The sequence below is a fragment of the Colias croceus genome, chromosome 24 (genome assembly GCF_905220415.1).
Source record: "Colias croceus chromosome 24, ilColCroc2.1".
NCBI lineage: Eukaryota > Metazoa > Arthropoda > Insecta > Lepidoptera > Pieridae > Colias > Colias croceus.
In genome coordinates, this window is record NC_059560.1 from 7,320,946 (window position 1) to 7,348,625 (window position 27,680).

The following is a 27,680-nucleotide window of genomic DNA, read 5'->3' on the forward strand; positions in this document are numbered from 1 at the left end:
TTAATCCACTACATTTAAACTACGATCAACTATTTCTTAATTAAAATCATAATCGTGTGCTTTAATTCAATATAATCATTAACGTAACAAAACATGTAATAAAAGCTCATTATCTTTATTACCTACACCGTAGCGTGTCCATAAAACTATTTTAATTATCGCTACATCTAATTATTTCATATCTATACATTTTGTTCACATACATTTTCAGTACCATAGTACAATTACTACGGATAAGTACTGACGTACGAAGCAGTCGCCAGAATGTCTGCCTCTTCGTCAATGCATGAAAAACTGAAACACAGCTTTACAAATAACACTCAGCCATACAAAATTCAACTTTAAAAACCAGCAATAAAGCTTTATTTGTCGAATTACAACGTGGTTATAACTTCACGAAACGCGCAATCAAATATTACGGTTATTTCATTGTGATAATGTTGGTTTTTCCTTGATTGAATAGCCGGTGTAAATGTGTGCGTGGAACGCCGCGCAGTCGCCCCCTTTTCACGTTTAGTAGGCTCGGTGGCGCCACTGAGCACGGACGTCTCTACGAAGAGGCTCGCTCCGTAACGCTAGTCAATTGTCGCAAACCCCACAGTCAATTACTGCCTTCCATTTACATCGCGATACTCGTCCCGTCGAGATAGGAAATTGGGAATTTTTGACATTTTTAACGTACTTAATAACGTAATGTGCAGGGCTGAATGAATGCCGGTAGCGTCGGGGGTACAAAACATTTTCCGGTGGCGTGTGTTAGTTACGTAAGTTATCCGGGGAAAATCAATATCCTAGTCGTATAAATAGCGGCGGTTGAGAACAGCTGGCCGAAAGCCATGCAGCCTACGGTAAGTGCTAATGTGTTTTATTAAAAAAGTTCGTAGATTTAGACGTCAGCCTTTGTCGCAAGAATCCGTTTATATTAATTTAACTTTTTATTGGATTTGCGATGCCGCTCGCTTTATCTCTGTTATTTAAAATTTAAAATAATGTAACGAAGAAAGATCCATCATTTTTTAATCTCGTAGCAACCTTTTAATTGGTTTTGTCTTAAGTACCTAATGGGTGTATTTTATGTTATTTTTAGTTTTGATATTTTTAACGATAGTCGTATTAGTTATTCATATTAATTTGACCAGTAGATTTTTATTAGTGGTTGTACATAATATTATTTTTTATCTTGGTTAAATATTTGAAACAATGTCCCCGAATTTTATTGTTTAGAGTTGTAAAATAGGTAGAGGGTAGTAACTTTTCATAACAAACTGCTTTTCTTTTCCAACTAAAATGCGTAGTTTTTGTGAAAATCGAAAATGAAAATATTTTTTTTAAGGTTATTTTTGTACTAAAAACGACACTTTTATACCATTGTCGTATCAAAACTTCTAATAATCTCGCACACAGGCAATATTTTTAAATAGATTGCCGGATTATTAATTTATATATATAACAATTTCTAAAATTATATTAACTACCTGAAAAGGTATATAGCCAAAAATTTAAATTTGTATTTACCACGTATTTACGACTGACAACATGCCATAGATAATAAATGTTATATGACGCGTTCACGATTGTAAATATTAAACATAATTAGAAATTGATTTTTAAAATGAATTTGTCAAAAATAATTTTAACTTAGAAAGCATTTGATAATAAAAATAATTTTACGATACATAAATAAAATACAAACAAGTTGTTTAAACCTAAGTAGTTTTTTTTTTGTTTGAGTCGGAATCGCCCTAAAGTCGCTTCTGGCACTCGCCGGCCGCTGCCGCGGCACGCTCGCTTCGCTCGCTCGGCTCGTGCGGCAGTTCAAGAGTTAACCTAACACGCTCGTCGCTTCGCTCCTCGCTACCTATTTGAATACTAAAAAAAGTAAAAGTTAATCGTTTTTAAAAACTGTAGCAAAGTGAGATATAAAAATAACATTAAAATGTATCATTTATACTCTATGATAAGCTAGTATATTTGTATTGCTAATCTGTGATCTGCGTCATATTAACTAATCTGTGGCTTGTAGTATTGTTGTAAATACAAATTATTGGAACGATTTTTGGCTATAATAAATTGTTAAAATAATATTTTAGCAAAAAAAAATTGTAATATGTAAATAAAGTAATAGGTACATGAATATATTTAAAAATAATGCGTGTGAGTGGGATATTTAGACATTTTGATACTATAATGGCTTAAGATTTTACTTTAAGTTGCGTTTTTAGTACAAAAATAACCTTGAAAAATATCATTTTCAATTTCGATTTTCACAAAAACTACGCATTTTAGTTGGAAAAGAAAAGCAGTTTGTTAAGAAAATCCACTACCAGCTATCGACTAAACAGCAAAAAATAATGAAATTCGGGGACATCGAATCAAATATGCAGCCTTTATCTTTGTAGCATATTACCCTACATTCTAACACATATTTGTAAATGCCACACACACGGAAATAGATTGCTTATTAATGCAAAAACAATCTAAAAGGGAAAAGCCCCTTTGGGCTGAAATTTTGAGGCGAAATGTCAAGAGTCATCGAAACAGAGATGGATAACCGCTACTTATCTTGTTTTTTTTACGTTGTAAAATAACAAAACGCTACAAAAATACACATACGTTTATATTATTAGTAAGGAAATACAAATAATCGTTCGCTCCAGTTATGCCCAGACTATGATAAAACTTACAAATATTCAGGAACAATGTAAGGATCTTTATTATTTTCACACTTTACTCTGCTAATAGGTATAGGTACATATTTGTATTATTTCTTAAAATTAAAACTTATAGCTGGAATAGCACAGAGGGCTGCCTTATCACTAAAGAGTGATCTCTTTCAGGCAAGTGTTTAGTCGTAATTATGAGTTTATAACAATCATCAAAGCCCTCTTTGTAATATAAGTCGTAGAGGTATACTTTACAGTTTACATGTTAATCGCATATGTATGTACATCACGATTAAAATCGGCTATTCCGGTTCCTTTGTAGGTCAAACTCTTTCTATGATGGCATTGGATTATTTATTTTACACTGTATTAGGTATTTTTCAATAAAATATAATAAATGTATTATTTAATAAAATCTAGGTAATAATAACAATATTTACTTAGGTACATCTCGATTGCAGCTATTATTTTGACCTCTAACCTTTATCTGATATGTTCGACCCTCTTATCTTTTAAATTGGATTAATATTAAAAATATATTTGCTTCTATTTAGTCTTTAAAATTCCTTATACAACTAGCTGCTCCGCGCGGTTTCACCCCCGTGGCTCCACTCCTGTTGGTCGTAGCGTGATGATATATAGCCTTTAACCTTCCTCGATAAATGGGCTATCTAACACCGAAATAATTTTTAAAATCGACCAGTAGTTCCCGAGATTAGCGCGTTCAAACAAACAAACAAACTCTTCAGCTTTATAATATTAGTATAGAAAGAAAGAAAGAAAGAAAGAAAGAAAAAACATTTATTTCAAGGACATAATCAAACAAAGTCTTAAAAACATGATAAACAAAACAATAAAAAAGTAAAATAATAAAGAGAAAAAATAAAAAATAAAACGAAATTTGCACGGTAGGATGTCCTCGAAAAAGGGTGACCAACTCAGCTAAATACTGTACGACAGAAATGCACGCACAGCGCTGGTTTTCAGTGGCCCCTAAATGTTGTCGCAATAATCAGAGTGACCTCCATTACAGTAATAAAATATTAAAATACATATAAATAATAAATATGAACAATTAAAATAATACGTCTATGTGCAGAGATAAACAAAAATTAATAGAATAAATATAATGTAAGTAGTAATAAATATACAAAAGAAAGTATAATTAACGTATATTCAATATTTTTTACATTTGATAGATACACCTACATATTATATATTATAAATAGAGATAATCATCATCAGTAGCCACTAAGGTTGGATCTGTTTCTCTAGTAATATAACTGTGTATTTTTTTTTAAAGTTCTCAACCGCGCGAAGGCTAGGAAGCGGCGGTGGTAAATTGGTAAATTTCCAACACTGGTGTTTAGGAATCATCAGTTTAGTCGCTGCTTGTCTCGTTTTGTACACTGCCTGATGATCTCCCATCCAAACCAACTTTTGATAGAGGTATAGAGGAGATTCAAACTTAACAATATCGAAAAGGAACGAGGCGAAATGGAGTCGTCGTCGATTTTCCATATTTAACAAACAGGCTTTAGATTAGAAATTAGAGTATTTATTAAGGTGACTAGTGGAGCAAAACGCGAGTTTGCTGCTAAATTATAATGCTTTTAAGTATATGATTAACTGCAGTAAAAAATCTCAGATAAATATATGATATTCTTCAGGAGATAAACTAGTTCGATAGTGTGTTGAAAACACAATACAACTTATTTTACTCGATAAAAAAAAATCTCAAAGGTACCTCTAAAAAAATCTTTTGATGCTTAAAAACCATACTAAACTACATGCAATCATTCTGTTTTTTCGGCAAATAATTCTACAAGCAACATACTAATATAATACTGTGTTATTTTTTTAGTCCAATAAATAGATTTCGTGTAAATCGCAAATTCTTATTCCCAAACCAAAAACGTACGCATGTGTGCGTGAACGCCTGTGTACCGACACTACCGGCCGAGGCCCGTTCGTAATGATTCGCGTATGGCGTCGGGCTGCAGCTGTGGCGCGGCGTGTATGTGTGAGTGGAATGAAATGCTTGCTCAGGGCAGCGCCTTAATGAAAATGATTAACTTAAAATTTTTTCAGTCGCATTCTCTTACTTATTTGATTTAGGGCCGATTTTTCAATCCTTGCTTAAAATTTATCCGTCCAATAAAGTATTACACGAACATTTTAAAATGTCACCTGTAAACTGTGAAATACGGACAATTAGAATACATTTTTGAAATGGTTGTTTAATACGTTATTCGATGAATAAGTTTTAACCAAGGATTAAAAATCAGCCCTTAAGAAAAAATGAAAAGTAATTTCTTACACAATCTGCCAAATGGATACATGGCAATTCATGTTATAAAAATAAAAAGAAACGTGCTATACGTTACTTTTATGCATAAACGAAGCTGCAATATTAATATCTAAAACAATTTATAATTAGATGCTTGAGAAATTAGATAACTACGTCGAGATATCTTGTACAAATAAGTAATTATTATTATCGTTTTATACTTGTACCTACAATCTAACTATGTTGCTCGATGTTTTAAATAAAACTATGTAAGATATACATAATTTGCTATTTTTCTGCAAAGACCAACAAGGGTCAAGTGGGCTGTAAATAATAAAAAATGCAAAAAAGGAAATTACGTGCCGCATTTATAATATAAAAGATAAACCTGCCCTACCGTTGTAAAGGTCATTAATTATATTCTGAAAATGGAGTTAAAAGAAGACTGCAAAATAAATTTTTTTTCCATTCTAAATAGGGACGAAATACTGAAATAATTAATGAAACGTAGAAAATAAAATTATTCTTGTAAATATTTATTTTTAACTCGAATCCAGAAATCTAGAATATACCTATTGAATCTTAACTAACTGAGGAATTTTGGTATAAAAATGTCATATTTTCATTTCAAATCGGGTCTGTGGTTTAACCGTAAAATCTTAACAGACAGTCAGTAACTTTTTTTGGATCTATTTATGATATTTTTACGGATTAACCTTCAACAATCACGTTTATTTATCTCGGAAATGAAACTTCAAGGGGTTGAAAAAGGGAAGGTAAAGGTCACATTACATTTCACATTTATATTAGAACTATCTTTCCGCCCACGGCTACCCCCGCATAGTCAAAGGAAATCCCCATGGAAATGAGATATTTCACCGCGTTATAATAAAGCCTATGCCATTCTCTAGTCTCCTAACTATCTCAAGACACAAAAATCATAACATAAAATCACTCCGTTGCGACGTTAAAGACGAATAAACACACGTTCACTTTTATAATATTAGTAAGGTTAAATTTACCTTGAGACACTCACTTTTTAAAGGTTAAAATAACTATTAAAGTAAGAAGAGATTAAAAGATATGAAAAACTCACTAAAATATAAATTAAAGCAAGCAATTTATGTTAGGTTTCCAAATAGTTTGTTATACAGGGCACGACCTAAATGCGAGTGCACTGAACAGGCCTGTAGGTCAATAGTTATCTGACTTATAAAGGTTATATAGTTGGTAACTCGTTATGGCGTCAAATATAACAGACTTGATTTGAAAGGCAACAATTGCATACAGATTAAAGAATAAATTGTGCGACTTTGTCTTCTGAAACTAGGGCCGTAATAGACCACTATATTACCACTCAGTTTACGCCGTATACCTAAATAAAATAAATATATAAATTGTATAGTTTAATACGTTATTCGATGAATAAGTTTTAACCAAGGATATATAAATCGGCCCTTAGTAAATAATCATTCGACGAATATTATAAATGCGAAAACTTTTGAGGATAGATATCTATCTATCCGAAGAAAGAGTAATAAACATCTGTTTATTACTCTTTCACGCAAATACTACTCAACAGATTACAATGAAATTTCGTATGTAGGTAGCTGAAAACCCAGAATAAGACATAGGTTACATTTTATCCTGGTAATCTCACAGGAAAAAGACATAATATGCGGGTTTTTATTTAGAAAACGCAGATGAAGCCGCGGGCGGAAGTTTAGTTATATTATACTATGACCTATTTTCCAAACCTTGGGCAGAAAGCGTGAAATTGAGCTCAAACATGATTACGTCAAGTCATTAGAAGATCCACTTAACACTTGTTAAACTTAACATGAATAAAAAAGTTTTATTTTTGTTTGTATGAAAAATATGTGGTTCAATTTATAAAGATTGCATAGAAAACTGACCAAGATTACGTCAAAATTTAACAATTACTTACTTATACTATTTCCAAAGACAAAAGAATACGAGATAATATAAGCTAAGATAATTACTTACCCACTTCAAAGTCGTTCAAGATGATAATGTAAGGCTTCTAAGTTCTAAAGATATCCCATAGATCGAATAAATTTCCAGCATTTGAAAATAATACTTTCGGAAGTACATAAAAATGCAAGAAAAATGCATTAAATCTTTCGTATTTGGTATTTGCTATATTAAAATTCCTACGAATAAGGGGTACTAACTATGGGTACTAACTACTGGTCCGACTGGCAAATAAAATTCCAATTAAAAAAAATATCATCCAGTATAATGAAGATTCTATCTCTTTCACTCATGTCATAGCACTAATATGAAAGAAGAGTCCAACTAGTGATTAATACATTGGCAAATATTTATATGGAGCTCTCTCGTATAATACGGCTAAATTAAAGAGCTCTAGTATTTAATGAATGTCACATTAAGCTATAGAAGCTGATGACGTCACACGGGCGTCTCACTGTCGCCGTGTTACGTCACAGATTTTACTAGAATGGAATATGAACTTTGTAGTATAGTTTATCGGAAGGGCTTCTTTAGACCTATTATTATGTTTATTGTTGTCGTTTAATTTAATAGTGTGACTAGTATATTTTCTGGGCTTAAATTTATTTATTTCTACCTAGTATAAAAATTCAGTTTGAATTTTTGTTACGGATTAATTAGTCTTGAAATTTAGTTTTTTCATATCATTTCAGTTTGTTTATCATTATCTAAAATATGTAATGTTTGAGTACTACAAGTAGATATAAGACTGAGCTTTATCATTTTAATTTACGCATTTTCTAAAATAGAAATGAGATCTTGATTGTTGATTGTCTGGTTTATATTAATTTTATGGCTTATGACCTAAAAATCTATAAAATTAAAACTTTTATAATTTAACTTGAGTAATTCGTTTAAAGATTTTAAAAATAAGTCAGTTAATACTAAAGTAAGTTTAATGACATTGTAATACAAAATATGATAAAAAACGCAATCAAAAATAAATTTTTCAAGAATAATTTTAAATTCAAGCGTACGACTCAAAACATAACCTAAATAACGAGTTTGAGATATACCTAGACTATTTCGGGGCAGATTCATAAAGCAATTTGGGAGATAACGCAATGTTGAGTTGGGGAGGCTTATCCTAATCCGATCGCGACTCCAAATCACGCTTCTGTCATAGAAATCTATAGCCCTTTGAACCTTGACAGATAATAAATGCGCCTTTTTCTTTTGCGCGGGAACTGACGCGAACTGTCAAATGAGGCGAAATACATTTTTAGTCTGTATTGTGTAATGTAAATCGTTTTGCATTGTTTGTAATCTTGTAATAATATGACTATTTTAGTCTTTTAAAATAAAATGCAATCACGCTGTTATCTAAATTCCTTTTTTTATTTTAAAAAATATTACGACTCAATATTAAAAAATGAATTGAAAAGAAAAACTAGAGAAGTTTATTCATTCTATTTTTGAATCTATTGGTGTTCATCATGTTTCGAAATCGGTCGTAATTTTGAGTGTTTAATTTAATTACCTATCGTCAAGAAGTAATATTACAAAGAACGATTAATAATATGATTGTTATAATAAATCCAAGTGAGTATTTCTCATTGCTTTAAATACATTATTTTAAAGTTAACATTTTTCATAAATGGCGCGTTTGTTGGCAATATGATTAATGATTATACTGTATTATGATTTATGACGAATTAAAAAATATAATATATTTGTTAGTAGTAATGAAAGAAATATTACCTACCTACTTATCTATTATGTTGTAATGAGATATAATATTATATTTACCTACAATCATTAAAATCTGTTGTGTTTGGTAAATATATTACCTACTCTAAGTAAAAACGCACGCTCTAATGCGGTACTAAACTTTTTAATCTTTACATCAATAAGCTGATAAGCTTCATACGCGCTTTCTTATGGATTGTTCATAAATGTAGCAGTAAATCAATGTAAGTCATCACAAAAATAATCGTGAAAAATATACGAGAATATTAAAAATTAACAAAAGATTAAAATAAATTTATTATTAATAGAAATAAGTGTAAATATGTAAAACTAAGTATGTATTGTAGGTATTTTGGTTGAAGGGTTTTTACGCTAGACGGAAGTACAAATACTTTACAAAAATTCTATTCATGTATTAAAGAAAATTTTATTTTTAATACAGTTATTTCAAATGGCAGCAATCTTCAATATTACAATTTTTTGTAATATTTCAAAATATCCGTAACTTTTAATATGAAATTTCCTTCTCTTTGAGATCAAAGACGTGCCTTTCTGAGAATATTTAAGATTTCCTTTTCTAGATATAATGGGGGCTTGTGAAATGTTGATGGTATGACTTATATAAAGTGCAGTATTAATTTTTACCGTGACTTCGTCTGCTTTTTCCGCTCTACAGTGATTGTGTTTGTTTAATTCATTAATAATATTATTACAGATTTTTTAAGTGAAACTTCTTTAGGCACGTTTAAGGTTAAGATTATAGGTCACGTCCGGGCAATACCGTCACGTCATGGAGCAAGGTGACGACTGTGGTATCTTTGAATCTTGCCAAAGAAGTTTCACTTCTGATACGTGTGCTCGACACATACGCTCTTTTTTTAAAGATCTGTCAAAAATATGATAAAATACATTCAGCTACGCGTTTTTACTAATTAAGATAGTAGAAGTTTAATAGGCATGACGAAAGATTTTGAAATCCTCTTCCATAATGTGTGTATACGTTTACTATACAAGAAAAACCCTATATTTCGGTAATATACTTAAATTTAACGGAGATAAAAGCCATTTTTCAAAAAATATTTATTAACTGTGCCAAAACAGCTCGCAGGTGTCATGGCGTAGACGTGACGTCACGATTAAGTAAATACGTAATTATTTGTACGCATTGCGAAGAAAATTAAAAAAATATTTATTTAATATGTGTTATAGAAACGAATTTCAAAGTTTATATGTGGTGTGCAGTATTGCAGTGTGAATCCACATAAAAATAATTCTCAAAAATGTGTTAGTAATTATTTCAAGCGAGAAAATAATAAGAAATGATTGTAAAAGTTGGCGCGAAGAACCCCGAAACCACGTATTCGTGAATTCGCAATTATATTTCCGTTCTGCGTCGATAAAGCATACGTGAAACAATAGAAAATAAATAAAAATGCGTATTCTCAACATATTCATAACAACAAAATACATCTGACGTGAGTTGTTTACATAAGCGTGACGTCACGCGTGTTTTAGTCAAAATGGCCAACTGCAGAATTTCAATGTTTTATTTTATTGATAATCTCATTAATCTTAATGTTTTTAAGATTTTTAAGTCACTATACTTAATTAATTTATTATACATTTTCCCTTAAAAACACTAATACGATAATTTATGGATACTGTCGTCATGCCTATTCAACCTGCGGAATAAAAAGCTTTGTTTTTATAGTCCGTTTTGTTTGTCAGATTTGTAAATGTAATTCAAGCAATTGTTTCGAGGGTGGAAAGCTAAAGGTACATTATAAATGAGTGTTATAAGCCACTAAGTAAACATTTGTAATGTAACACCGCATGCACACAGTATACAGAATACAAACAGTAGCGAAAGTCCCTACAAAACGTTGGAAACGGTTCACTCACTCAAACATACGCATCTACGTGACTCCTGCGGTCGTCCGCCGTTTCGAACGTTTTGTAGGTAGTTTCTATACTGTTCATATCTGTTTACTGTGGCATTAGTTAAGTGACCGAACATCCCACATAATGCGTCAGCAAATATACGGTTGTAAAGGTTATAACCCTGATACATGAAACCTTTTATCGAATAAAGCCTTGATTTTCACTATGACAAGCTGATCATCGCTCTAATCGATCAGAGATAAATTCTTTTGAACAGAATCTAATATTTTAGGTTAGTTTGTATATTGGCATAGGTACTAGTTGTTGACCTTCTTGTTGTTCACTATGCTATTTTATACCAAAACATTGTTGTAAATACGAATATGATAAAATTATTTAATACGAAGCATCGAAAAGCAATTCAATAAAAAAACACATAACTACAGTATTTATAAAATTTATCTCGTTCGAATTTATTCAATATTAAACCCTGTCAAATAAATACAAATATGATAGTTTAATACCACTGATTAAATGCGACCATTTTCACCACTCCTGCAAACTTGTCCTAAGAAAACCAATAAAATCTATGTAACATAATAATATTTTCCACGAACCCTCAATCTTTCATAATTCCAAAAAAGTCTAAATAATTTTCATCCATCCTTTTAGATCTATAAAAGGCGCACAAATAAAGCGGAGTCCTCTATTTTTTCTCTAAAAGCTTTAGGTAACCCGATCACAAAGACTACGGACCCTCGTGGGGAATATTCCAGATTGAGGTCAAAAAGTTCGCTCCAGGGATCACTTACATATTGTATCCTAGACGCAATTTAGGCGGAAAATATTTGTCTATTGTTGTATTTGTAGTTCTCTTTCGTGATACAATTATATTTCAATTGAAATCGCTAGGCTTTTCACGTTGCTTCTCGTATTTTTTATTGTATAAAACTCTCAATACAATAGGTATATAGTTTTTGTTATAAAAATAAAGATATTTTTGAGTTACATTTCCAAAGTTCGATTATTTAGACAAAAAAGTTATAGACAGTCGGGGTAATTTCCGTAAAATTTTATATTATAGGTACCTATTCGAACAACCAACAAATGCAGGTAGACTTGCAAGTTGCTGTCGGACAGACTGTCGGACATTTCTCGCGGAAGTTTTCTTACAGGTGGAAACGCGGCCTAAAGCATGTTTAAAAGGAAACCTTTCTTTCGCTAATAAAAAGGCTTCATAAATCTCATCACAATAAAAATCAAGCTTAATAATAATATAAAAATCCAATAATATTAGCAATAGATATTAATGGCGTAGACTGTCGACAATTTGTCCCTCAATCAAAAATTTTTACGGCATCCATTCCACAGTGACATTTACGCGCCTCTCCGCCCGAGGTGAAGTGATCAATAAAAATATATTTCCCGCCATTTTCCCGCATATAAAAGCGCGCAAGGAGGTTTTATATCGCGTTCCATGAAATATGACAGATGTCAATAAAGTATAACTTGTTGAATGTGTATGTGTGTAAAAAGTGGTAAAAAAGGGTAAAAATATTTGAAATATGGATATGTTATAGATGGTTATAGATGTGGTTATAGAATTGTAAGTGGATTGATGTTATGAATATACTTATAAGTGGAATACCTAAATATTTTTGTGTGTTCAACAAAATTTTACGACGTTTAATTTCTCTTGCTTTTTTTTAATGTAGGATCCTTAGTAGGATCTTTTTATTTTCCTCCATGGTGTCTTGATATTGACAAAATCCTTCAATGTCAAGACTAGACTACCGTTATCTGTGACCGTTAATAATTGTTAAAGAAAGAGATAATGCCGTATGCTTGCCGTATGTATGTAGTGAAAGAATTTTAAAATAAATTATTCAGGTAACAAAAAATAATGTAAACACTCGTAATACTCAATACTCAATAGTATCTAGAAGCTTACAATACTTAAATATTAATTTTAAATACATAAATTTAAACACAATTTACCAAAGTATTCTTCGTAAACTCCACATTTAGCTGTAATTTTACTCAAACGTAATACACGATTCCCTTTGGCAGAATTCCAAGTTATCTTTTAAGCTTTCAAAGTTTAACGCTCAAAGAAATCGTACAAGTTGGGAAAAGTTGTGAACATTGAAGTAATTAACAATATATTTAGGTAACCATCTTTCTCTTATTTAACAGCCTTAACAGCATGATTATATAGAAATTAAACAAGTGGACAAAACTATTACAGATATTCCTTGATATAGCATTATAAACTACAAAAAACTTCAATAAAATATTATAATTCACACGTGAAAGATAACACACACTGATGAACTTAGCTCACCTTTATTTTGTAGAAGTATTTTTATGGAAAAATATATGCTTTACGCATGCCTCAATTTATTTCCATTTGCCTTGATTTTCTTTGATTTTTGTAAGATCTACAGTACTTTAATTCATAGCGTATTTTTGTAATAATATGAATTTAGTTTTATACCTATTTACTACTATTAGCAGTTTTTCAATCACAAATTATGGTTTAACTATCTCTCCGCCCGCGGCTTCGCCCGCGTTTTCAAAGAAAAACCCGCATAGTTCTCGTTCCCGTGGGATTTCCGGGATAAAACCTTTCCTATGTGTTAATCCAAGTTTAACCTCTATATGTATGCTAAATTTTATTGTAATCGGTTCAGTAGTATTTGCGTGAAAGAGTAAGTAATAAACATATTATATACATACACAATACACATACATTTATAATATTAGTAGGAAGTAGGATAGGATAGGATTATCATAAACACTATCTAAAAAAGTAAAAGAAAGTAATATGTAGGGGTAATACGAACATAGTTTATTTTTTTAGCTCTTGATTACCTATTTATTTATCAGCTCTCTCTTAACCATAACGCCTAAATCAATACTTACGGCAGTAAAAAAAACGTTTAGTTTCTGCTAATGTTCGTCTTCCCCTTTATTTAAATTTAAATTTGAATTTGATATCAAATTTAAATTGTTCCAGAGGATGCGGCGTCCCCGCCGGCACCGCTGGCTGACGGTGTCCATATTCTTCATCGCATATTCCGTGTTCCAAGCCGTGATTGGAAGCCCCTCGGAGCCTGTCAAGGACCTCCCGGAGAACACACCCGTACCGGCTGCTACTGTCAAACTTGATGATAAAGGTAATAATCATTTAATTACTTTATATCTATAGGATTACGTGACTTCGTTTATGTAAACGTATAGGTATACACTTATAACAAAAAAAATGAAATGATTGATTCATAATTATTATTGTGACTTTAGGTTTGAGTTTGAGTTTAGTGTAGTAGTGCATCGTATAAATAATGATGACGGGGTAAATGTATTTTCAAATGCGGGTTTAGGTATGTTTTTTTCGTCAGTGTAGCATTGCAACACAACCTTTTTTAGATCTGACATTATCTCTTAATCCTTTAAAAATTCTGAAAGTGAAAGCCTAAGTAGTAACATACAGATTGACAAATTTAATTATGATGTATGAAAGTTCATGTAAATGATCGATACTCTATGCCTCATGCCAGAACCATTTTTCATTTTCCTCTGTAGACGTGTTACCTTAAAAAAAATCTCGATAGCTATTTTAAAGAACGCGAACAATCACGCATTATCTATTTTACTTACTTAATATCCTAAGGCCCCTAGGTGGGGCAAAGGGCATCGACAATACGTATCCCGATTTTTGGCAGCATGTTTTATTTCGCTCCAGCATTTTCCTATAGACTTGGCCTCTGCGATGACAGTCCGACGCTAAGTTAACTTTGGACGGCCACGTTTTCGTTTCCCCTGGCGGTTCCAATCCAAAGCTTGCTTTCGTATGTTTTCCCGGTCTCTACGTAGCGTGTGGCCAATCCACTTCCACTTACGGCGTTTAATCTGTTGGGCGATCGGTGTTTCGTTGCAGCATTCCCAAAAGTCGTCGTTGGAGATTGTATTAGGCCAGTAAATTCTGATGATGTGACGATTAACTATTTTACTATATTATTTATTCTTTAATTACATATTTATTTTTACCCAGTCTTTTTCAAATCAAATCAAATAATTTTTCAGAACCATTGAAAGTGACTCCAAGCGTAGCAACATTCGGAGATAGAGTCACAGATGGCGGTAAAAAGGCTATGAAGGAATTGGATGAGGAGGAAGAAGGGGAAAAGAAGAGACAGAAAGATGCTGGTTATGAGGATGTGAGTATTTATTTATTTATTTAGTTTAATTCTTTATTTAACACACACATAGGTACAGAAGATAAGAGAAAAACATATAGATAGGTACACATGTTAAATAGGCGGCCTTATCGCTTTCAAGCGATCTCTTCCAGGCAACCTTTGGATAGGATTAGATTTAAGCAATAGAATGAGATAGGTGGTGTTTAAGTTAAATTAAATTAAAAAGACAACAGACAAAAAAATGATATAGGTAGAAATAATGACAGAGAAAAAAAAATAATTAAAAATAAATATAATTTAAAATGATATACATATTACATATGTAATACATTATAATAATACGAAAATAATTACTATAATACACATACATATATTCATACATACATACATACATGCAAATATATAAATAAATATACATATAGATATATTACGTCAAATATTATAGCTGATTAAAGAAATGGTCAAATATTTGTTTTTTAAATATGTTTAGTGATTGAGCGCGTCTTATGCTTATTGGAAGAGCATTCCACAAGAGTATAGCTTGCACATGAAACGAGTTTTGGTAAAATTTGGTCTTGTGAGGTGGAATTTTTAAAAGTAAATTTTCCGAGCAGCGCAGACTAAAGTCAGTGCTCTCTCGAAATTGGAATTTTTCCTTTAGGTAGCCGGGAGTTTTAGGATTAAACAGGACACGGTATAGAGTAAATACTTAACAAATATTCTTGTATTTATTCAGGTAAAAAACCGCCGATTTTGATATAAAGTCTACTCGTGTGGTTCTACTGAGGAGAATCGGGTGAAAATTTGATAGCGTTTCCTTTTCCTTTCTATTTTCCTTTTTAAATCACTTTTTGTCACTTCAATTTTAATGAATTTGCTGTCACTGTAACTACGAATACAAATAAAGATGATGGCGAGAGAAGATACCAATAACACAGTATGATGAAAAATCACTGTTTACATGATAACTATAAAAAAAACACTAAAGTGTATTAACTACTGATCTAATAAAATGGCGCGTTTTCAAGTCGAAATATATAATTTTAAACGTCTCCACGTTGTTATTTTTTATACTTGTGATAAATTTAAACTCGTTTTTTTTACCAATCAAAATAAACTTTACGTTCCTTTTAATATATTTTAATTTCCAGGATAAAGAAACGGCTGATATTCGCAAAGAAGAGGAAATATTAGAGATGTCGATAGCTACGGTACATCCTCTGAGATATAATTGTACTCCTCCGGCCATTGAACAGGTATTTATTCTGAAACTAGCTTTCCGCCCGCGGCTTCGCCCCGCGTTTTCAAAAAAAAAACCGCATAATCTACTGAAAACTAAAGCTTTACATTGTAAGCAGATGCAAAAAATAAGCGGGTTCTCCATTTCTTTTTAATTTGTTACCTCAAATCTTTGGACTGTGTGAATCGATTTTAATGTTTTAATACTTCTGCTTCCCGTGCAGGAGTACCTGTATAATTTCGCTCCATTTCTCACAATTAGAAGTGACTTTGTTAATAATAATTATTCATGTTCTATTTCTTCCATTAGTGCCGAAATCTCTCTAAATTCAGCCGTCCTTAGCCTACAATCACAGTAAAAAGATACTGACAGTAGCGAAACTTCATACAAAACGTTCGAAACGGCTCACTGACACAAACGCGTCGATGAGTCAACTAGTTTTACTACTGTTTTTATATATTTACTGTAACATAGAAGATGATAAAGTCTCGTTAACCGTAGTTCAATTTTATTAAAAAAGAAGTTATTTATAAATTCAACAAGTCATCATCTCCCTTGCCTCATCCCGTTTATTTGGGGTCGGCACAACCAACACTCTTTCTCCACATTGTTCTGTCCTTTGCAGCTTCAGGCGTCAGGCCCTTCGTCATTAGGTCTTTTTTGATGGTCGAAGTCCAGTTAGTCGGTGGACGGCCTCTTCCTATTTTTTGTTGGTTTACCGTGGTCATAAACATTACTTTCTGGGTCATGTGTCCAGGGTCACGGCGTTGCACATGGCCAAACCACCGTAGTCTGCTCTCTCTCATCTTGTCTCGGATATCCGCGACTTTAAAGGACCCTCTTATGTACTTGTTTTTAATTTTATCCAATCTTGTGACACCGCCGGACCATCTCAACATTTTCATTTCTGTGACGTGCATCATCTGTTCGTCCTGTTTCCGCACCGTACAGCATTCGGACCCATACAGTAATGCCGGTCTAACTGCTCCTTTGTAGACTGTACCTTTTGTTTTAATTGGGATCTTGGGGTCGCACAGAACACCTGTTAGAGATCTCCATTTTAACCATCCCGTTTTCGTTCTATTTTCTATATCTGCGTCACTTTTTCCTGTTGATGTTATAATTGACCCAAGGTACTTAAAGGAATCTACTTTCTTTAAAGGTGTGCCAGCAATAGACGGTGACAGGGACGCGCTCCGACCGGAAAAGTTTCCGTGCATATATTCGGTCTTTTGTCTGCTCACCCTTAGGCCTCTTTTTTCTAGAGCGTCTACCCATGTGTTAAGGTCTGATTGGATGCCTGGTAATGAGTCGTTTATCAGAACAACATCATCTGCATACAGCAGGGTCCAGGGAGCCTCTTTTTGGATGTCTTTTGTGATGTAGTCCATGACCACATTGAAGAGTAATGGACTAAGAGCTGAGCCTTGATGCACGCCTACTTTAACCTCGAATGGTTCGCTGGTTCCGGCCGATGAGATTACTTGGGTTGTGACATCACGGTACGTATCTTGGATTAAATTTACATACATTTCTGGAACGAGCTGAGATCTGAGTGCTGTCCAGATGAGTTTTCGGGGTATTCTGTCGAAGGCTTTTTCAAGGTCGATAAAAATGTAGTGCAGGTCTTTCCTTTGTGATTTATAATGTTCGCTCAGCAGCCTTATTGTGTGAATAGCGTCTATGGTTCCTACGCCGCGGGTGAATCCACATTGGTTAGAGGTGATTTTCATGATGCTGTTAAGTCTCTCTATAAGAACCCGCTCCCAGATCTTGAGGGTGTGCGAGATTAGCTTAATAGCTCTGTAATTTCCGCATTCCGCCACGCTTCCTTTATTCTTATAGAAAGGAATCATATTGCTTGTTCTCCAAGCATTAGGCATTCCCTCTACAATGATTGTATTAAAGAGATGAGTGAGCCAGTTGATACCTTGAGAGCCGGTTTTCTTCCATACTTCTACAGGGATTTCATCTGGTCCGGGGGCTTTTCCATTTTTCATTCGGGATAGTGCTTTTTTAACTTCTAGCGGTACGATTAAGTTTATTGGGCCCGAGGTTGGAGGTAGTTTAGGTATCTCTTCTTGTGGATATTCCTCGTTGAGAAGGTGTAGAAAATAATCGTGCCATCTTCTGTTTATGTCTTTGTCCGTAGTCAGTAATTTGCCAGATTCATCATTTATATATTTCTTATGTTTGTGGTCTTGGGTTTGTGAGTGGCGCGATTTAGCTATTTTGAAAATTTGATTCTCGTTTGCACAGTTTTCTAAACGTTGTATGAAACTTTTATCGGCTTGCGCCTTTGCTATGGCTACTGTCCTTTTAACCTCTTTCTTAGAAATATTATAAAGCTCTCTATCATTGTTATCCTGTGTTTCTTGCCATTTCTTAAAGTGACCTTTCTTTTCTTTTAGTTTCTCTTTAACTTCCTGCGTCCACCAGCTGGCCTCTTTGCCTGTGTTAAGTTTTCCTTTTGATTCGCCAAGTTGTTTTTTGGCATTAGTTGTGACAAAAGAGTGAAAATTATCCCACAACGTGTTAACGTCCTGTGTTTTAGCGAGATCTTCTGAGAGGTACTTAACAAGTTCGTTGATGAGGCTTTTGCCTTGGGGCTTATCTAGGTTAAACCATTTAATACGAGGTCGGGGTTTTATTTTGGTTTTTAATCTAAGATTCGGAATAGTCAGACAGGCAAGAAGCAGACGATGTTGTGTTGTAAGTGGTTCCCCCGGAATAACTTTGCAGTCCTTGAAATATTTGCGTTGTGAGGCATCAGTCATAATATAATCAATTTGTGTAGCGGATGTGCCGCTTTTGTAAGTTATGAGGTGTTCTGGTTTCTTTTGGAAAAAAGTGTTAATGATGGGCATTTGAAGGTTATTCGCGACTTCAAGTATTTTCTTTCCCTGGTCGTTAAGTGAGCCGTAGCCAAAACCCCCATGGACAGTACTTTCGGTGGTTGGGACATTGCCGACATGGCCGTTTAGATCTCCAGCTAGTATTTTTGTTTCAGTAGCAGGTATACTGAGTAATGTTTCTTCTAGTTCCTCCCAAAAAGTTTCTTTATCCTCGCTGCTATGGCCTATTTGGGGTGCGTAAGTAGATATGATAACTGATTTATAAATTCAACAAGTAAACTAGATATTATTGACTGACCGGTTCTCTTGGTTGGTAGTGACCTTGCCTTCCAAGCCACTGGTCGGGGGTTCGATTTCCACCCGGGGCAAATATTTGTGTGATGTACATAGATGTTTGCTCTATGTCTGGGTGTTAATTATCTATATAAGTATTTATTTAAAATTATATATGTAAGTTTGTCAACCATTTGGTTTCCATAACACAAGCGAAAGCTTAGTATGGGACCAGATCGCGTGAAAATTGTCCCGAAATATTTATTTATCATTTTATTCAATGATACACGTTAATTGTTTTTTTCTTTAGTTCCCCCGACCGCTTATGGGCCAAAACGCGCGCAAGCACGGCGGGCTCATCATACACATACTTGTGTGTGTGTTCACTTTTATTGGCCTGGCTATTGTGTGTGATGAATACTTTGTGTGCAGTTTGGATCGGATCTGTGAAGGTGAGCAAAAATAAATGCAACATACAACCTGTTTTAATTGAAATTATCGATATTCAACATTAAAACACATTTTAATATTTTATATTTTTATTTACTCAAATCTGTAAAAAAAAAATTGTCGTTATTTACAATAAAACACATTTTAACGTATTGTATTGTTTTTGAAGTTATACTTCTTTTGGCGCGATGGAGAAAAATGATGAGAGTGAATTTTTACGATGCGCGCGCACACCGACACATAATTTTAACAGCATGAAGTTAGTTCTAGGTGGTATGAAAATTGATAACTATGTTCAAGTTGTATATTCTAGTATTTTCCATACGCCAAAGAAGTATAACTTCTAACGCGTGTACATAAGTACATACACTCTTTTTTTATAACAAAAGCAACATATAATTACAGAACTAAAGCTAGCGCCCGATGTTGCTGGTGCGACTTTCATGGCGGCGGGTTCTTCCGCGCCTGAATTAGCTACTGTCGTGATTGGAGTGTTCTGTGCGCAGGATGATATTGGTATGTTATTATGTTTATATATTATTATGGATATATTTATTGGGTACAAAATAATAAGAAATGTTAATACGAGTAAAAGAGAAGAGGTCTAGTCTTGTCGAAATAGACAGTGAATTTAAAACTGGATAATATATTGTGAGGTTTTTTTTTTATTTTCGTCTGGTCTGGTCTATCATTAAACATATTATGAACACTTTAATTTCACGATACACGAAAGGGGTGCTATATTAGAGAAATGCTTATAAGTTGGTCATGAAATGCTACGCTTTATGTATTATTTCACAAGTTATAAATACAGTGCAATAGAGTAGAGTACAGTGTAGTAGAGTAGAATATGGCCACGACATAATCATTAATTAATAACACACTGTGAATACTAGAGTGATTTTATTTATTTTTATTTACAACACTACAATTTATTGTGTTCAATTTTATACATTTATAAAATAAAATTATTTTTTGACATTTTAACGGATTTAAAAGTCGATTTATTCCGATCAAAACTTTACAGCAAGCTTAGTAATTTTACAAATTTCTATATTTATTGAATAACATATATTTCAAATAATTATATTGTCTACAGGTGTATCCGGAGTGATAGGTTCCGCGGTATTCAACATAATGTTCGTAATATCTGTCTGTGCGTTGTGCGCGGGCACAGTGTCGCATCTCAACTGGTGGCCGCTCTGTAGAGATTGTTTCTTCTATGCAATCTCTATATTGGTGATGCTGTGTACGATTGCAAATAATTATGTTTCTTGGTAAGTGTGTATGATTATTTGTGATGTTTTCTTGTATGTATCTGTCCGGAAAGATAGCTATTGTTTAGCTAACAATAGCTATTTATTTTTTTATATATATAGTTATTTATTTATAACATTTTAATTCAGGTAACAGACAGTAAATTGTACAGACCCATAGAATAAATACCTTACAGACTAACTAATAATATACACGTTTTATACTTATAAAGCTCGTACGTTACAGGCCTGAAGCGCTATAGTTACATGTTGATAATGTACGGCGTGTACTGCGAGGCGCGGCAAGCAACTCCACAGTAGCTCTTTTAAAGTCAATATTACAAATTTAATTTCACGTAGTAATTTTACATAACGCTTGTACATTGTTGATCCATGTTAATAATGTACGTGTACATTAAACTGTATTGTATAATTCTTGTACGTTATAGGCCGGAAGCGCTGTTCATGCTGATAATGTACGGCGTGTACTGCGTGGCGCTGCGCTTCAACACTGCGCTGGAGGCCTGGGTGCTCACGTGGCCGCTGCCCTTCAAGCTGCCCACTAGGGAGGAACAGGCCGCGCTTGTCACTTACAAGTGAGTGTACAGTACACTGGAGTAGAGTAGAGTGTAGTGTAGTAGGATACAGTACAGTGCACTTGTGCAGTCCAGTTAAATTGAATTGGAGTGGAAAAGAGTGGAATGCAGTGTATTGGAATAGAGTATAGTGCAATCGAGTAGAGTGCAGTGTAGTGGAGTAGAATGCATATTATGCAGTAGCATGCAATGATGTATGATATACTGAAATAGAGTAAAATGGAATAGAATTAAGTAAGATACAGTACATATAGATAGATTGTAAATCATTGCACTACTAAAGAATTTCCCACTTTAAATATCCCAGATTTTATATGATAAGATTTTTCTAAATGAGATGATAAAAAAAACGTTCTGTTTCGTTAATTTAAAAAGTACAAACACATACTTCAACTCACAGAAACACAACAAATTAAAGAAGTAAACCATAGAAAAAACATAAACATGCCTTACATTACCTAATAATAATAAACACAATTATGTGTTGTACAGAAGTGGCGGCCAACCGCCCGCACCGCCGGCCGCGCCCTACAGCAACGTGGACGGACAGACTAAGGACTCGCCTGTTGACCCCGCTCGTGAGTTACTGTTTTATTTGTTTACTATGGCTCTATTTACTGTAATGTATCTTTATTATTTACGGCTACAAAACGAACCATAATAATTTATCTGTTTTGTAAAATTATAATTTGAAATTTGTGAAAAAACTAAAAAAACATGCCTATGTTTTCGGACAGAATTAATTAAAACTTTGTATATTTATCGGAATTAATTAAAACTTTGTATATTTATCGGATCGATGACTGATTATTGTATTGTCCTCGATTCTTAATAAGTATGCAAAGTTTTTATTAAATCTGTCCGTTTGAAATCGTTCAAAATCGAGTCTATAGGAGTCGGTTACATACAAACATGTACATGAAGCTAATAAAAGCTTATTAAAAAGAATGATCACTTCAGATTTGACACACAACGAAATTCCAAATTCCTCTTTATTCAGTTAATACAACTGTTTATCGCTTCATTTATCACTACTTTTTTTTTCAAATCATCCATTATTATTTATCACAATGTACAAGTTTAATAACGATGTACAATTTAGCGAAATCGTTCATAATTATTTATCACAATGTACAAGTTTAATAACATGTACAACATAGCGTACAACCCGGGTGGCGCGTACGAGAACGCGGCGTACAACGCGGAGCCGGCGCCCGTGTGGGACCCCGCTAGTGCCTGGGACGATACCAATAATGCTTGGAGCCAGGAGACGTCGCTGGTAATATATTACACTACACTACACCACAATACACTAAACAAATTGCATATAGTATGGGGTCCTATATCTCACAACAAATATATGACGGCGCCACCGTCGAAGCTTTAAAAAATAACGAACGGCGAACCGATATAAAGCAGCGCGGGCGCGCACGCCCACTCAAGCGACAGCAAGCCGAGGTTCGAGATCCCCGTGGCGGGGGGACGCCCGCGCGCATGTCGCTACCACGCGTCCGCGTTAAAATGTAGAAGCCCTTTTGGCTAACATTGAGGGACACCTTACAAAAAAAAACGAGCTCTCTCACGAGCTTACTATAACTTATTTGTGATATTTATTTTTATTAATCGTCATAATTGTTATGCCAAGTGATTTTGTGGAGACCTTCGTGTTCTTTTAAATCAACCTCGGAGCCTGACGCCTATATATACATAGGGCATAAACAGCGTCTGACAATTCACTACACTACAATACTTGCACGCTGCATAAGATCCCTGCGGTCTCTGCCTTACATACCTTTCAAAGCAGAAGAAAAAATATACAACTTAGCACGTGTGTGATCCTACACAACTAACAAGAAAACCGCAATGTAACTATACTACATTACCCTACTTGCGAATATCCTGAAATTATATCAAACTACATATCACTACACTACTGATACACATAGCTAAATTTTATGAAACCACACATCACTACACTGCATTCACACACATTACTCATTCCTAAGTATCAAAATAAAAAGCTTTATTAGCTTAATATACATATATAAATCTCGTGTCACAATGTTTGTCCTCAATGGACTCCTAAACCACTTAACCGATTATAATAAAATTCGCACACCATGTGCAGTTCGATCCAACTTGATAGGATAGGTTTTATCCCGGAAACCCCATGGGAAAGGAAACTATGCGGGGTTTTCTCTGAAAACGCGGTCGAAGCCGCGGGCGGAAAGCTAGTATTACCATAAAATAATCAGTCTATCATTACACTCAATGAGCGACATACATTTACTTAAGACGCTCAAGATTTTTATAATATTTCCCAGCAACAACCAGCTAACCAAAGTTGGAACGTAACTCAACAGCCACAACAACAACAAGACGTACAAACGCCCCAAACGCCGGGACAAGCGGAACAACAACCTCAACAACCACCACAGGTATGTTATTTATTTAATTAAATTCGTTTCAGTTGAATCAAAGGGCTAGACTGCTTTAATATTACTTAGTCTTTTAATAAAAGAACTGTAAGTTAACAGACAAAGAATTTTAATATTTTGAAGTGAAACTTCTTTAGGCGCGTTGAGAGTAAAATTTCAATGTCGCGTCATAGCAATACCATCATTCCATGGAGCAAGGTGTCGATTTTGGTATTTTTTGAATCTTGCCAAAGAAATTTCACTTCTGACAAGTGAGCTCTTTATTTTGTTTAAATAGCACATTTCTTAACAGACATATAAGTAGCAATGTAATTTCAGCCACAACAACAGCCGTACTACAAAGCGAAAGAATACAACCCAGAGACTGCCGTCGACCCGCTCGTTAAACCCATTGGAGCCAGTAAGTAGTGCTAATCCTACTTATATTATAAATGCAAAAGTTAGTATGTTTGTTTGCTTGTTTCACGCAAAAACTGCTCAACCGATTTTCACGAATTTTGACACACGTAGGTATCTTGGATTAGCACATAGAATAGGTAGGTTTTATCCCAGAAAACCCCCCTGGACGGGAACAATGTGAATTTTTCTTTAAAAGCGGGTGAAACCGCGGGCGAAAAGCTAGTATGTATGTTATTCAGTTGCTAAGTTCAAATAATATTATGTAACGCTGTCGATATATTACTAGTAGTAGTTAGTAATAAATCATTGCTCTTAGAATACAGTCCACGCCTTTTATCTATGAATACCTCATTGTTATAGAATAGAGTACATAATCATGGTAAAACATTTTATGTGAGTACTGTATGTATATGTACTGTGAGTACTGTATGATGTGATGTTGTCAATTTGCGAGTGTGAGTTAGATTTGAACTGCGCATGTTGTGAGTCATTTATTTGGTGTGAGTTGTGTATGCTGTAAGTAGAATGAATAATAAGCAGTGTATACGATGTTAGTATACCATGCTAAGTATACTGCTTACAGTATTGTGCAATAATATATGGTTTAACTGGTGTATGAATACAAATCAAACTGTACTGTACTGTTCTTTGAGGCTATTTAATAATAAAATTTTTGAGCACAAAAATATTTTATTGTGCATCCTTTACCATAGTGACTGGCCGTATATAACCCGCATACGTTACTTATGTATAATAATCGCATACTCGTCATAATTTCACCATATAGACCTTCTAAAAAAGATGATACAATTCTTATTCAAAAAAAATATTGCAAAACTAAACAAAGATAAGTTCTAAATTAAGACACAGTGTAGGTACATAATTAAATTATAGTATACTAGCGGTCCGCCCCGGCTTCGCCCGTGATACATATTCACGTTTTCTCTACATAAGAACCATCCTCGAACTTCAAGGAATATTATAAAAAAAGAATTATCGAAATCGGTTCAGCCGTTCTCGAGTTATGCGCTTACCAACACATTTTGCGATTCATTTTTATATGTAAGATTATGCTCATTTTGCTCATTTTTTATTGGTTGTCCATCAAGTTCTCTAATTTTTGTGTATTTTTATGTAACTTCATCGATGTACAGCTGCTAATGAGCCTTAATAAATAAATAAATGATGTATGTATCAGACTTCGTGCAACTCGCGTGTTGGTACGTCGCGTTCCCGGTGCACTGGTCGTGTCGCCGCACGATGCCGGACTGCCGCGGGCGGTGGTATCCCATCACCTTCATCATATCGATGCTGTGGATCTCCTTCTATTCGTACTTTATGGTCTGGATGATTACTGTTATTGGTGAGTGGTAAAAAGGCTATTTTTTTTTTGAGGTTTAAATTTTTGGATATTGATTTTTTTTTAAGTTCTCATTGGAGGATATATTTTAGTTGTACAAGTTCTTTTAGGTCTCTAGAGTTTTATTAGCATTCTCGTTTTTTTGATATAAACTTAATTTGATATATTGGTATTCCTTTTCATTGGCGTATTGTTTTGTTAAAGTTAAATAAAAAATATTGTAATACAAATAGCTGTAAGGAATTTATGTATGTTAAAATAATAAATAAATAATAATAATAAACAATAACTTTCCGTTCGTTTAACTAAATTTGACGTTCACACTTAAATTAAAAAGAAAATTGTTACATCGTCAATTTTTTTCTCAACTTATGGCTTTCAGTCATAAGGCTACCAAAGGTTACAAAAAACATGTGCACTCTATCTTAAAAGTGTATTTATTGTGTCTCACTTCACTCTCTTTACAATGAAATAGAAATAAATAATATTATACTACAGGCTACACCCTGGGCATCCCGGACACAGTGATGGGTCTGACGTTCGTTGCGGCCGGCGTGTCCGTGCCCGACGCGCTTTCTTCACTTGCTGTCATCAAGGAAGGGTAAGACATACACACACAAAAACATACATACAGATACAGTACGATTTAAACTTAATGGTAGATCGTAACATCGTACACTGATGCACAGAAAACAAACAAAAACATTACAACACATTACCAATCGACCTAACAACACACTTGTCTTCTTACTTTACAACATACTGTCAACCGATTGTACAACACACTGTCAACCGACCTTACAAGCTACAATACACTTCCAACCGAATTTACAACACACTGCCAACTCACTTTACAATGCGACTTTTTATTCGTTTTTTAAAACAAATGTAAGTAAATGTTAAAAATATGTTATGACGATTCAAAAGTGCGTCTAGAAGAAGTCTTATTGAATAAATAAATTCAGTTTGAGTGTAATAAAAAACACTATATCTATTTAGTTACGGTGACATGGCGGTATCCAACGCGGTGGGGTCCAACGTGTTCGACATCCTCGTGTGTCTTGGTCTGCCGTGGTTCATACAGACCGCCATCATACACCCCGGCAGCCATGTTAATGTTATAAGCAAAGGTGAGCTTATAATTTGATGTTTTTTTGCTTTAAGTAAGTTTGAAAAAAATCGGTATAGCCATTTTGAAGATTTTTATTTTTGATTGATATTTAATGATAAAATAACTATTTAAGGTTTTTGAACTTTGAAGTGAAACTTCTTTAAGCTTGTTCAGAGTAAAATTTTAAGATTGCAATACCGTCATGTTGTGGAGTAAAGCGACTATTTTGAATCTTGCCAAAGAAGTTTCACTTCTTACACGTGTGCTCGGTACATCGCTCTTATTTATCTTTCAAAGTTTTGTCATGCCAATTTGAATGTTCTTTTAATCACTAGGTACATAGTATAAAACAAAATCGCTTTCTCTGTCCCTATGTCCCTTTGTATGCTTTATCTTTTTGAAGCGGTTTTTTTAATAGATAGAGTGATTCAATAGGAAGGTTTTAGTATATAATTTTTTAGGTTTTAGACAAAGCGAGCGAAGCCGCGGGTGGTAAGCTAGTACGAAAATATAACAAACTTTAATCTTTTTAAATACATTTATTTCCAGGTCTAATCTACTCCACTCTATCCCTATTCTCGACGGTAATATTCCTAGTGCTCGCGACCCACGCGAACGGCTGGAAGCTCGACCGCAAGTTCGGCGCCGTGCTCATGGTTTGGTACTTGCTGTTCATTACATTGGCCAGTCTGTACGAGCTCAACGTGTTCGGCATATACCACCCGCCGGACTGTGTGTCCGCGTACTAGACGTTTGACAGGTGACAAGTGACAGCTGACAGTTGGCGGGTGACAGGTGACAGGTGGCGGGTGACGGGTGACAGCTGTCAAGTGGAAGCGGTTTTTTTTTTGTTCTATAATGGTTTTGTTAGAGTGCGCGCAAGATAAGTCTGCGTGCTACTGGTGGCGTGCTTAATGTTATCAGCCCAACTAATATTTTTTTT

The 27,680-nt window shown here is 34.1% G+C and overlaps 1 protein-coding gene and 1 long non-coding RNA gene across 2 annotated transcripts; both read left to right on the forward strand.

Annotated features, from left to right (window-relative positions):
- The first annotated feature begins 534 nt into the window (after positions 1-534).
- On the forward strand, positions 535-27,585 carry LOC123702951 (probable sodium/potassium/calcium exchanger CG1090). The gene is made up of 16 exons (XM_045650813.1): positions 535-848; positions 13,577-13,736; positions 14,644-14,777; positions 15,911-16,015; positions 19,438-19,579; positions 19,983-20,093; positions 20,677-20,854; positions 21,283-21,429; positions 21,922-22,007; positions 22,590-22,708; positions 23,754-23,867; positions 24,186-24,267; positions 25,465-25,629; positions 26,125-26,227; positions 26,626-26,756; positions 27,287-27,585. The coding sequence occupies exons 1-16, from the start codon at positions 837-839 to the stop codon at positions 27,484-27,486; spliced, it is 1,989 nt and encodes a 662-aa protein (XP_045506769.1). The 5' UTR covers positions 535-836; the 3' UTR covers positions 27,487-27,585.
- LOC123702970 lies at positions 1,921-2,386 on the forward strand. Its single transcript, XR_006752942.1, has 2 exons — positions 1,921-2,072; positions 2,211-2,386. It is a non-coding gene; the product is annotated as an uncharacterized LOC123702970 (long non-coding RNA).
- Positions 27,586-27,680: the final 95 nt, after the last annotated feature.

What these genes read in the sequence shown, in the direction of transcription:
- LOC123702951 (XM_045650813.1), top strand. An exon ending in CTCGCCTGTTGACCCCGCTC is followed by an intron (nt 22,008 to 22,589) that starts GTGAGTTACTGT and finishes TGTACAACATAG; the next exon opens with CGTACAACCCGGGTGGCGCG. An exon ending in CGTTAAACCCATTGGAGCCA is followed by an intron (nt 24,268 to 25,464) that starts GTAAGTAGTGCT and finishes TGTATGTATCAG; the next exon opens with ACTTCGTGCAACTCGCGTGT.